We start from the raw sequence: 13,376 nt of genomic DNA, 5'->3' as shown, positions 1-13,376 counted from the left end.
AACCCAGGACCTTCTTGCTGTGAGGCGACAGTGCTACCCACTTAGCCACCGTGCCTCTGCAAGTGAGGTAAATTGGATACACTAAATTGTCCAAGACTGTGTTCGATATAACCTTGTGTGAACTAATGAATCTTGTGTAACGAACAACTACCGTTCTTGTCATGAATGTAGCCAAAGTGTAAAACATGTTAAAGTCCTATTAAACAAACAAACTTACGCCTAAATAAAATATGACATAAAACGTGAAAAATGACAGAAGGACTGTCTGTGATAAAAAGGAACAGGTAACGTCCATGTATTAAAGAGAACATAAGGTAAGAAGGATATTTTCCCATCTATTAGCATCTTTGCCATCTGCTAGGCCACTGTAACGAGGCCCAGGTTCCTCTGTATATGGCATGAACTCCTGTAATTAATTAAGTTGGTATTTAAAACAAGTGTTCGATGAAATGCTTATTTAAAGAATACAACTCACAGTCTTTCATACAGCAGTTTTGAATCAGCTTCTGTCTTCCTATTGGTGGATTTTAGACAAGCCACACAGCAGCGGTCAGACTATGAGATTTTAATTTAAAGTTTCTGACAGTGTCAGAACTTTTATATTGGCTGTCTTTGGTCAAAGCAGCACTAAATTAGCTGGTGGTGAGCAAACCAGATTACATAAAGAAAACCCATATTGACCTAGACCATTCAACACAGACAGTGACAGGTGACAAGGAACGATCTCAGGTCCCAAAACTGTTGTCAAAATGTTGAATGCATACAAATGTTTTATATATACATATTTTAGCATAGACATCACGCTTAATATCACATGTGCAGCACCTTCTTTTCACCTGCCGGAGCTGGATTCTCTCAGGGGGCTGTATCATATACAGGCAGATACATAATGCATTTCTGTTATCATCCACTGATAGCAGAGATAGCATTCACAGCAGCACTGACGAACTCCATCAACCTCCATTCCTAAGGCACGTTGGACGCCCAGCCAGGTTGATAGCACAGCTGAGATTCAAAGTCGAAAGCTTAAGATCTCAGTAGAGGGCGGCATGGTGGCTCAATGGGTAGCACTGTCACCTTACAGCAAGAAGATCCTGGGTTTGATTTCCAGGTGGAGGGGTCCGGGTCCTTTCTGTGTGGAGTTTGCATGTGACATGCAAGTGAGATGAATTGGAGATACAAAATTGTTCATGACATTAAAGCCTTGAACTGATGAATCTTGTGTAATGAGTAACTACCTGTCCAGTCATGAATGGAACCAAAGTGTGCAAAACATGACGTTAAAATCCTAATAAATAAATAAGATCTCAGTAGTGGTGGACTAGAGCGGTGGTCCCCAACCACTGGGCCGCGGACCGGTACCGGTCCATGGGTCATTTATTACCAGGCCGCACAGAAAGAATAATTAATTAGAGATCGCTACATCAGCAATGAAAACACTGCTTCCATTTCCAACACACTGGTGTTTATCATCTCATATCACCCCCAAGTGGAAGCAGCGTCTCGTTGCAGTGAAAAAGCTAATTTGTGAGTAGTATAGTTATTCTATTTAAATCCCCCATGGCCCTGCCCGTCCGTAAAATTTTACTTTATATGAAACTGGGCCGTGGTGCAAATAAGGTTGGGGAGCACTGGACTAGAGCATTAGAAAGCTGTGCCACCCAAACGCCCAGAATTTTATTTGCCAGTAGGTGATAGCTGTGGCTGAAAGGTTTGAACTCAGTCATTAGAAAGGAGTGTTTCTATACTTTGGCCATGATGTGCATAAATGTAAGCACATGTTTGTTCCCTAATTTGTTAGTCCAGTCCTATCTAGGTGGGGTGTGAGGGGGCAAAGGCAGAAGGCAGAGGAGCAAAGGGGTAAATCTTGCCAAGAGTGGCAAATGTGCTGGGCCCGTTTTCTAATCTTCATTATCATTAGTCTTTTTTCGCTGCTTGAAAGCACTGAAGCAAAGACTTGCAATCTCATGTCAGCATCATAAAATGGGTCATATAGTCTTGTGGGAGTCAGTGAACGAGGGAGAGCGAGAGAGAAAAGAGATGAATAAAAAAGAGCTATCAAACTTCAATCAGTCGGTCTTCCTGTGATGTGTAACATGCTAAGTGTTCATCTGCTGTTGCTGTTGTTTCAGATTCAGGTACATGACTATTGCACAATAGAAATAACACCCACAGTGCTAAATAAACATCTAAAGTATGTGGACACCTGAATGATTGTGTTCGAATGTTTTAGACAGACCCACTGCAAATACTCTGATCAGCCATAACGTTAAAACCACCTCCTTGTTTCTACACACTGTCCATTTTATCAGCTCCACTTACCATATAGAAACACTTTGTAGTTCTACATTTACTGACTGTAGTCCATCTGTTTCTCTACATACTTTTATTAGCCTGCTTTCACCCTGTTCTTCAATGGTCAGGACCACCACAGGACCACCACAGAGCAGATATTATTTAGATGGTGGATCATTCTTAGCCCTGCAGTGACACTGACATGGTGGTGGTGTGTTAGTGTGTGTTGTGCTGGTATGAGTGGATCAGACACAGCAGCGCTGCTGGAGTTTTTAAATACCATGTCCACTCACTGTCCACTCTATTAGACACTCCTACCTAGCTGGTCCACCTTGTAGATGTAAAGTAGATGTAAAGTCAGAGACGATCGCTCATCACATATGTACAGTATATATTTACATATAGAATATATAGTGTTTTTATTATATTGTTGTAATTACCATACTGTTGTATAATAGTAATTGCATTGCATAGCTAATTTTTTCTACAAGTTCCTTATTTTTTATTTTATTCTATTTTTATTTACTCTATTTACTGTACTTACACTGTACTGGAGCTGCTGTAACACTCGAATTTCCCCCATGGGGATCAATAAAGGAATCTTATCTTATTGCTGCTGTTTGAGTTGGTCATCTTCTAGACCTTCATCAGTGGTCACAAGACGCTGCCGACGGGGCGCTGTTGGCTGGATATTTTTGGTTGGTGGACTATTCTCAGTCCAGCAGTGACAGTGAGGTGTTTAAAAACTCCATCAACATTGTTGTGTCTGATCCACTCATACCAGCACAACACACACTAACACACCACCACCACGTCAGTGTCACTGCAGTGCTGAGAATGAGCCATCACCCAAATAATACCTGCTCTGTAGTGGTCCTGTGGGGGTCCTTACTATTGAGGAACAGCATGAAAGGGGGCTTACAAAGCATGCAGAGAAACAGATGGACTACAGTCAGTAATTGTAGAACTACAAAGTGCTTCTATATGGTAAGTGGAGCTGATAAAATGGACAATGTGTGTAGAAACAAGGTGGTTTTAATGTTATGGCTGATCGGTGTAGGTGCAATAAATTCAATATACAAATAAATGAAAGGCTCTTTACTGTTTCAGCATAACAATAAAGACGCTTTGTCTATAAAGACATACAGTGCCTTGCAAAAGTATTCAGCCCCCTTGAACTTTTCAACCTTTTGCCACATTTCAGGCTTTAAACATAAAGATATGAAATTGTAATTTTTTGTGAAGAATCAACAACAAGTGGGACACAATCGTGAAGTGGAACGAAATTTATTGGATATTTTAAACTTTTTTTAGAAATAAAAAACTGAAAAGTGGGGCGTGCAATATTATTCAGCCCCCTTGCGTTAATACTTTGTAGCGCCACCTTTTGCTGCGATTACAGCTGCAAGTCGCTTGGGGTATGTCTCTATTAGTTTTGCACATCGAGATACTGAAATTTTTGCCCATTCTTCCTTGCAAAACAGCTCGAGCTCAGTGAGGTTGGATGGAGAGCGTTTGTGAACAGCAGTTTTCAGCTCTTTCCACAGATTCTCGATGGGATTCAGGTCTGGACTTTGACTTGGCCATTTTAACACCTGGATACGTTTATTTGTGAACCATTCCATTGTAGATTTTGCTTTATGTTTTGGATCATTGTCTTGTTGGAAGATAAATCTCCATCCCAGTCTCAGGTCTTTTGCAGACTGCAACAGGTTTTCTTCCAGAATGGTCCTGTATTTGGCTCCCTGACCCAAATCCAGTTGAACATCTTTGGAATCAAATGAACGTCAATAGCACGCCAGGTCTTTTCATTTAACATCAGTGCCTGACCTAACAACTGTTCTTTTTACTAAATAGGCACAAATTTCCACACATACACTGTAGAATCGTTTGAAAAGCCTTCCCACAAGAGTAGAGGCTTTTTGCTCTACAGTGTATTGTGTGTGTGTGTGTGGTAAAGGGGGGTTGGAGGTTAACGCCATAATAATGTCCAAAGCTTCGGAACAGAATGTCCAAAAAGCTCAGGGCCAGGTGACTCTGTAGTGCATGAGAGCAAAAATTAGGAGTTGTAATACAATCTATGGGAGGATTTTAGACTCATTTGGATCATTAATTTTACAGCAATTTGGATTACTATTTTAATGGTGCATAAAAGTCTACAATGTAGAATAATTCCTCAATACTGAAAATGATGGACTACAGTTTTTTATTTGGCTGCACCCATTAAAAATGACATGGAACAGTAGTTTAATGCCAGTGTTGGGTAAAAACACTTACTCTCTCCTTTTGCTAAAGGTGGAATACTGCTTATTGATCAGATGTCTGCCATGAGAGTTAGAAGCTGTTGGAGTAGTCACTGTCCACAGTCAAGCATGCTTTCACTGCAATGACACTTTTTTAATTACATAATGTTGTACGTACAACAATACTTGTGTACTTTAATACTTTTGTACTTTAATACTTTTTGCTTTAATGTACCTTGAGCTGCTGTAATAACTGACTTTCCCTCTGGGATTAATAAAGTGATCTGTCTATCTACAACCCCAAATCAGAAAAAGTTGGGACAGTATGGAAAATGCTAATAAAATAAAAATGCAGTTTTCCTTACATTTACTTTGACTTTTATTTGATTGCAGACAGGATAAACCTGAGATATTTCAGGTTTTATCTGCTCAACTTCATTTTATTTATTAATAAACCTCCATTCCTGCATTTCAGGTCTGCAACACATTCCAAAAAATTTGGGACGGGGGAGATTTAGGGCTAGTAATTAGGTGAAAAAACTAAATAATGATGCGATTTTAAACAGGTTTGTTTGTTTGTTTGTTGGGATTTTAACGTCATGTTTTTACACTTTGGTTACATTCATGACAGGAACGGTAGTTACTCATTACACAAGGTTCATCAGTTCACAAGGTTATATCAAACACAGTCATGGACAGTTTTGTATCTCCAATTCACCTCACTTGCATGTCTTTCGACTGTGGGAGGAAACCGGAGCACCCGGAGGAAACCCACGCAGACACGGGGAGAACATGCAAACTCCGCACAGAAAGGACCCGGACCGCCCCACCTGGGGATGGAACCCAGGACCTTGTTGCTGTGAGGCGACAGTGCTATCCACTGAGCCACCGTGCCGCCTTTAAACAGGTGATTGATGAGTCCAGCATCCAGGAAAGGCTGAGTCAAGATGATCAGAGGATCTCCAGTTTGTCAACAGAAAATGATTGAAATATTTAAAAACAATGTACCTCAAAGAAAGATTGGAAGGGGTTTGAATATTTCTCCCTCTACAGTGCATAATATCATTAAACCATTCAAGGAATCAGGAGGAATTTCAGTGCATAAAGGCCAAAGGCGCAAGCTAAAGCTGAACACCCGTGATCTTTGATCCCTTAGTCCAAAAGCCAGGGTCTGTCATGGTATGGGGCTGTGTCAGTGCCCTTGGCAAAGGTTATTTACACTTCTGTGATGCAGCATTAATGCAGAAAAGTACACTGAGATCTTAGAGCAACATATGCTGCCTTCAAGACGTCGTCTTTTCCAGGGATGTCCATGCATTTTTCAACAAGACAATGCAAAACCACATGCTGCACACATTACAAAGGCATGGCTGCAGAAGAAGAGGGTATGGGTACTGGACTGGCCTGCCTGCAGTCCTGACCTGTCCCCAATAGAGAATTTTAAAAATGAAAAATGCGACAATGACGACCCCGTACTGTTGCACATCTTAAGACATGTTTGAAGGAAGAATGAGACAAAATAAAACCTGAAACACTAAATCACTCGGTATCCTCGGTGCCAAAACGTCTTTTAAGTGTGGTGAAAAGCAATGGCAACATTACAAAGTGGTAAATGCTTTACTGTCCCAACTTTTTTTGGAATGTGTTGCAGACCTGAAATGCAGGAATGGATGTTTATTAATAAATGAAATTAAGTTGAGCAGATAATGAACATGAAATATCTCAGGTTCATCCTGTCTGCAATCAAATAAAAGTCAAAGTAAATGTAAGAGACTGTTTTTTTATTATTTGCTTTTTCCATGCCGTCCCAACTTTTTCTGATTTGGGGTATCTATCTATCTATCTATCTATCTATCTATCTATCTATCTATCTATCTATCTTACATCGCCATTAGCTTAAAAACTAGCTTGCAAGAAAGCAGCTCAGTCCCCTGCCTATTCTTTGTCCATGTATCCATATACCAAGTTTAGTCTAGCTTTAAGGCTCTCTTATCTTCTAATATTTGCCAGCATCTCTAATTCATGGTTTTGGTGGTTCAGGACAAACCTTCTCTCAGCATTAGATCCAATTGAACCTACTTGAACCTACTTTTGAAATGAGGCAGTCCAAAAACCCATATTTATATGGACAAGAGAAGTCACCAGCTGTAGCCAATTCTATTCCCTAATAAGGAATTGGAAAATCATGAGATCTTGTAAAAGAAAGCATGCCAGAAAAAACTCTGTATTGTAAATGTCATTTGTTTCTTAAAATTCTGACAGGGAGCAAAACACGTGACTCTAGCAACCTGTTCTTCCACGTTTTTACAAAAATTACTACATTGTTATATGTACCTAAAATAGTGATTCTGTTTTTGTAATATCATGCTACAACTGATTAAATCTTTTATCCATCCATCCATCCATCTTCACATTCATTTAGCCACCCATCCATCCATCCATTCATTAATACCAATCATCAAGTATGCACATTCACAAAAAAAGTGTATGTATTAAACAGACCCGGCAAGAATCAGTAGGTCTGATTCATTGGGCACCCTGGCGCTACAGATAGTGTTGGGTAATGTAGCCTAAATTCTTTAATTCATTTACTACACAGCCAGACAGGGTGTGCATCATCAAAGCAGGGACCTGTCGAGACCTCAAGGGTTACTGGCATGATTGTGCACCCATTTTATTTTTTAATGAGCAAGACAAATCTGCCAACTTAATTTCCTGAATTGACTTCGAAGCTTCAGAGTCGACTCTCAATAATCAAACTGAAATTGGGGCACTTGCAGAAGCAGGGTGGCACCCAGGGATTCACAACTTCAATGAGCCTACATGTTACAATTTTGCAAATCGTAGCCCAATCAACTCCCTGAGCTAAAGGTGGCACGGTGGCACAGAGTGTAGACCTACTGCTCTAAACTACCCCTTGGTGTAAGTGAATGTGTGATTGAATGTCAGTGTGTGTTGCCCTGAGATTACTTGGTGCTCAGCCCAGGATGTGTTCGCGCCTTGCAGCCAGTGTTCTTCTCGGCTGGCATCGAACCCACCGAGACACAGATCAGAATAAAGCTGTTAATGAAACTGATTAAATGAATAAATTTCTCAACGATTCAGATTCTGAGTCTCTAATATTAATTAATGAAATTGAAGAATCGACTCTTTTTGAGGAACAGCCCCTTGTGCAACCGGCGAACTTACATTTCCGTTTTCAGCATTTAGAAGACGCTGTTATCCAAAAACGTCTTACAGTTGTGACTAGGGTGGCCAGCCGTCTGGCTTTAGGTCGGACAGTCCGGTTTTTCAGCTGCCAGTCCTCCGCCCATGCAACGCTAGGACGGACACATACAAATCCTCCTTTTGGAGTGAACTGGGTACATTTTTGATCAATATTATCTGTCATTGGCTTAGGTACATGTCAAAACAAATGCTTTGTATTTCATTGATTTAACAGCCTCATTTGACTGCTTATAGTGCTACCTATCATGGGCGGATCTTCTGCGATTGGCCAGTGGAAGGTCCGCCCTCTAAATGCTAGTCTGTGACTGGGTGGTTGAATTTCGCCCGCTCGCTGTTCTGCATACACCTCTACCTGAGTCAATTAGTCAGCTCTCATGCTCAGGAACGCTGTAAAAATGCCAAATATATCAAAAGTAGACACAACATTTGGTGAGTAAAACAGTAATTTGTTATAGAATTCTTGCTTAAATTGGTCAAAAACTCTGTTATAAGGGTTATGGTGTCATCCTGTGTGTTGCAGTATCATGTCCCCCTGTTCCTGGTATGACGTCCTCCTTTTTGTGACTATGAATGTGGCCACCCTAGTTGTGACAGTATACAATTTAAGCAATTGAAGGTTAAGGGCCTTGCTCAAGGGCCCAACAGTGGCAGCCTGGCAGTAGTGCAGCTTGAACCAGCAACCTTTTGATTACTAGTCCAGTACCTTAACCACTAGGCTACAACTGAATTTGTGGACATAGTTCATTGATAAATAAATAAGTAAAACAAGTACAGTGCATTAAAAAATAAACTTTTAAAGGGTGGGGCACTATGAACAAAAGGGGCAAAAACAGGTGCTGGGCAACCTGCAGCTCCCCTGTTCACGTGCCTGCATCAAAGCAACAAGTCGAAATGCCAGCCAGATTTGGGCAAACTGCAAAACCTACCTGATTCGGAGTACCTCGGTCTGGCCAGGTCCCGGAAATAGTAAATGAAATCCAAGCAGTTGTCGTTCTGCACCTCCCCTTTAGAGCAGAGATCCGACAGAAGCTCCAGCGCTTTCTGGCAAATCTCGGCCTCTTTGTCCACGGGCATTGCCCACCAGCATCCTCGCGTGAGTGAAGGGAGAGGCGCGCGATCCTCAGCAACGATCTGATCCGCACCTCCTCCCTCTCTCTCTCTCTCTCTCTCTCTCTCTCTTTCACACACACTCTATTCTTTATGTCACCCACTCTTACTCTCAGCTATCCACGCGTAAAAGCTTTACTTCACTTCACTTCACCCCCTTGCGCACTATAATAATCAGATTTGAATCAGTGGTTCGGTGCGTGCACTAAAACGTGCGCGATCTTGCAGGCGCCACCGGTTGAATCCGCGGGAGAGCGCGCGATACTCCTTCCTTTCATCCCTCTGCGCAGTCCGCGCGCCTCACCGGGTGCTAAAAGAGAACGAGAACGCGCGCGCGCTCGTCCCTGGTGCGCGCTCAGGAGCTTCCCTGGCTGTTCTCTGTTTTTAGTGGTATAACCAAAGAGGGGCAGTTTGCCTAGAGAGGTGTATGCTGTACCCATGATAGTTACATGAATGCTGTTAAAAAGCTTCACGAGTATGATGTAGTTTTGCAATAGATTATATATACAGTGGGGCCACAAAGTATTTAGTCAGCCACTGATTGTGCAAGTTCTCCTACTTAGAAAGATGAGAGAGGTCTGTAATTTTCATCATAGGTACACTTCAACTATGAGAGACAAAATGAGAAAAATTTCTAAAGAATAGGATTTCTAAAGAATTTATTTGTCAATTATGGTGGAAAATAAGTATTTGGTCACCCACAAACAAGCAAGATTTCTGGCTCTTACAGACCTGTAACTTCTTCTTTAAGAAGCTCTTCTGTCCTCCACTCGTTACCTGTATAAAAGACACCTGTCCACAGCCTCAAACAGTCAGACTCCAAACTCAACCATGGCCAAGACCAAAGAGCTGTCGAAGGACACCAGGAAGAAAATTGTAGACCTGCACCAGGCTGGGAAGAGTGAATCTACAATAGGCAAGCAGGTTGGTGTGAATAAATCAACTGTGGGAGCAATTGTTAGAAAATGGAAGACATACAAGACTATTGATAATCTCCCTCGATCTGGGGCCCCACGCAAGATCTCATCCCGTGGGGTCAAAATGATCATGAGAACGGTGAGCAAAAATCCCAGAACTACACGGAGGGACCCGATGAATGACCTGCAGAGAGCTGGGACCAAAGTAACAAAGGCTACCATCAGTAACACACTACGCCGAGAGGGACTCAAATCCTGCAATGCCAGGCATGTCCCCCTGCTTAAGCCAGTACATGTCCAGGCCCGTCTGAAGTTTGCCAGAGAGCATATGGATGATCCAGAAGAGGATTGGCAGAATATCATGTGGTCAGATGAAACCAAAATGGAACTTTTTGGTAAACACTCAACTCGTCGTGTTTGGAGGAAGAAGAAGAACCCAAGAACACCATACCTACTGTGAAGCATGGGGGTGGAAACATCATGCTTTGGGGCTGTTTTTCTGCAAAGGGGACAGGACGACTGATCCGTGTTAAGGGAAGAATGAACGGGGCCATGTATCGTGAGATTTTAAGCCAAAACCTCCTTCCATCAGTGAGAGCATTGAAGATGGAACGTGGCTGGGTCTTCCAGCATGACAATGATCCCAAACACACCGCTCGGGCAACGAAGGAGTGGCTCCGTAAAAAGCATTTCAAGGTCCTGGAGTGGCCTAGCCAGTCTCCAGACCTCAACCCCATAGAAAATTTGTGGAGTCCGTGTTGCCCAGCGACAGCCCCAAAACATCACTGCTCTAGAGGAGATCTGCATGGAGGAATGGGCCAAAATACCAGCTACAGTGTGTGCAAACCTGGTGAAGACTTACAGGAAACGTTTCACCTCTGTCATTGCCAACAAAGGTTATGTTACAAAGTATTGAGTTGAACTTTTGTTATTGACCAAATACTTATTTTCCACCATAATTTACAAATAAATTCTTTAAAAATCCTACAATGTGATTTCCTGGATTTTTTTTTCTCATTTTGTCTCTCATAGTTGAAGTGTACCTATGATGAAAATTACAGACCTCTCTCATCTTTCTAAGTAGGAGAACCTGCACAATCAGTGGCTGACTAAATACTTTTTGGCCCCACTGTAGTATATAATATATAGTATATAGTTATAATAGATTATTATAAGTAGGGCCCTACTAAATTCACTGAAAAATTTGCTTAATTTCACGGACCCTGTTTTCACTGATTTTTACAGAAGTGTCACATTTTACGGCAGTCATTAAATAACACTCATACAGTAAAATGAATGGTAGAATAAATGGAAGCTACTATACACACAGCTTACCCTAATAGTAATAGTTGTATGTAAGCGTCGAACATTCAGCGACGGTGCGAGGCTCCTTGGAAATTCTCACCCGTGTTTTGACGCACCACCCTCTGTGTCCACAGAATTGGTTGGGAGTTTTCCAAACTTATTCAAGTATTGTTTTTCGCTGCTTTAGACTTTGACATCTAGGACATTTTGTCTAACTGATTGCTAACTGAATTGCCATAGGATTGCTAGTGTAACTGACTTTTCTATGGTGTAGTGTGCCTACAATGGGTGTGTTCGAAAACTGAGGGAGCTGCCTTGCTGTCTAACTGCCTACATAGACAGCTGCCTAAGTGGAGAGAATTCTATTAAGTCATCGACTCATACATAAGGCAAGTTATTTGAACGCACTACTTAGACAGTGATATCATCGGGTTTCGCTTACTAGCATCATGCCGTTCAAACCAATGGGATGAGGTGGCACAGCGTGCTAGCATATCAAATAACATCTCCCTCAGTGTACCGAAAACGGTTTTTGTGAGAAAAGTCATGCCGCATTGAATGCTGGGATTGCCTTCACCGCTAAGGAAGCATCAGATTCTCATGCGTTCTTCACTAAAAATACTGTTGAAATTTTAGGATGACTTAGTAGGGAGGATATTAAGGCATCTTGGATTTCGAACAGCCTACTTCTCAGGAGCGCGCATACAATGACGTAAAATGCTTTGATGTATGTGCTTACGTATTGAGTGCATATTGTCCATTTGGGGATCCCATAATCAGTGGAAATGTGTGCTTCTCTACACATGTGATCATCTCTCTGCAGTCTGTGCTGCGCCTCAATAAAAAAAGCCAGTAAAGTATTATGCTCCTGATAATTTGTCTATGTGTTTCTTACATTATCAACTCAGCAAACACTAATGATGCTCAGTTACACTAGAACCACCTCATAGTACATATGAACCAGTACACTTAAGGCACTTAAATGGTACGTGTATGAAAAACCTTAAATCGCTAAACACAAACATTACAATTGTAATCTTTAAACAGCAAATTGAATGTTACACAAAAAAAGGCTCATTTCACGGTACATGACACCATTTTTTACAGCCGTGAATTGGGGGGAGGCTTACTTATAAGATTAGAAGCATTCTTTTTGCCAGCATTATATTAAAACCGTAAGTAAAACTGAGAATGGGAATATGGGAAAGATGATGAGCTGCTCTCTCAGGCTGCACATGGAGCACAGGAGAGCTGTTGTGTCTCAGACACCAACCTATGCATCTATATATTGTGTTAAATTAGATTTTAGGGCAGTTAGGCATATGTACATTCAGACAGACAACCTAAATGGAGAGGTCCTGCTATTGTAAAACATTCCTGCCATATAAACAACAGATTAAAAACACTTTTTGCAAAACTAGTAAGTGAAATATGTGTATTTGGTTTTTTTTTTCACATCAGTTTATTAGGGGGGCATTTTGAGTATATCTGAATATCTGAATACTGAATACACATTGTGATAACTCCCTTGTTGTCATCTCTTTGCGATGGTTGGCTGCACAGATATGTCAGGTTTCTCCACTGCCTTCTGTCTTTTGTCACTTGCAACAGACTAGCCCCTGATGCAATCCAGTTGTAATGTTCTCAATCCAGCTTGTTCTCGGTCTTTTGAGTCCTTCCTCAAGTCCAGTCTTCAGTGTTGTCATGTGGGTGCCTTATCACATACATATGTTGTTCAATAGTTCCTTTTCTGTTCTGGCCATCTTATAAACTTGCTCAGTGGTCATCATCTTCCTCCATGAGAATTTAATCAGTCTAATGCACTTGTTCTTAAAAGTCAGAATGTGTCTTTCTGTCTGTTTGTTCAATATCCAGGTATCTTCCCTCAAGCACATTTATTCAGTGACATTGCGTTCTCTGGAATTCATATATTATTTTACTTATCTTTTTTTTAACCAAACGCCTTACTCTGGTCAGGGTCTTGGTGATTATTTGCCTTGAGGAATGGGACAAAATGGACCTACAGTGCTGCAAGACGCATTATTTCTTATTGCAGATACTGTATATCAAAGCAGTAATTGTCAATGTACTAATGTTATTTATTCGAGGGGTCCTAACATAACAAACAACATCACATTTTGTGTGTAAATTGGAAGTGAATACAGTGGTACCTTGAAACTCAACATCAGTTGGTTCTGGGACTTGCATTGAGTTTAAAAGGCGTTGACTTTCAAGGTATTCTTTTCACATAAGGATGTATGGGAAACCTGTTAATGTGTTC

At 41.3% G+C, this 13,376-nt stretch overlaps 1 protein-coding gene across 2 annotated transcripts in view; it reads right to left on the bottom strand.

The window, feature by feature from the left end:
* syt9a (synaptotagmin IXa) overlaps positions 1-8,913 on the bottom strand; it is a 72,347-nt gene extending 63,434 nt beyond the window's left edge. For both annotated transcript variants that reach the window (XM_063004473.1, XM_063004472.1), the window contains exon 1: positions 8,693-8,913. In XM_063004473.1, the coding sequence (XP_062860543.1) occupies positions 8,693-8,840 (148 nt within the window). In that variant the 5' untranslated portion in view covers positions 8,841-8,913. The remainder of the gene's footprint in view (positions 1-8,692) is intronic.
* Between the last annotated feature and the right edge of the window lie 4,463 nt (positions 8,914-13,376).

The sequence above is a fragment of the Trichomycterus rosablanca genome, chromosome 11, assembly GCF_030014385.1.
Source record: "Trichomycterus rosablanca isolate fTriRos1 chromosome 11, fTriRos1.hap1, whole genome shotgun sequence".
NCBI lineage: Eukaryota > Metazoa > Chordata > Actinopteri > Siluriformes > Trichomycteridae > Trichomycterus > Trichomycterus rosablanca.
This window is presented reverse-complemented; position numbering and strand designations above follow the sequence as displayed.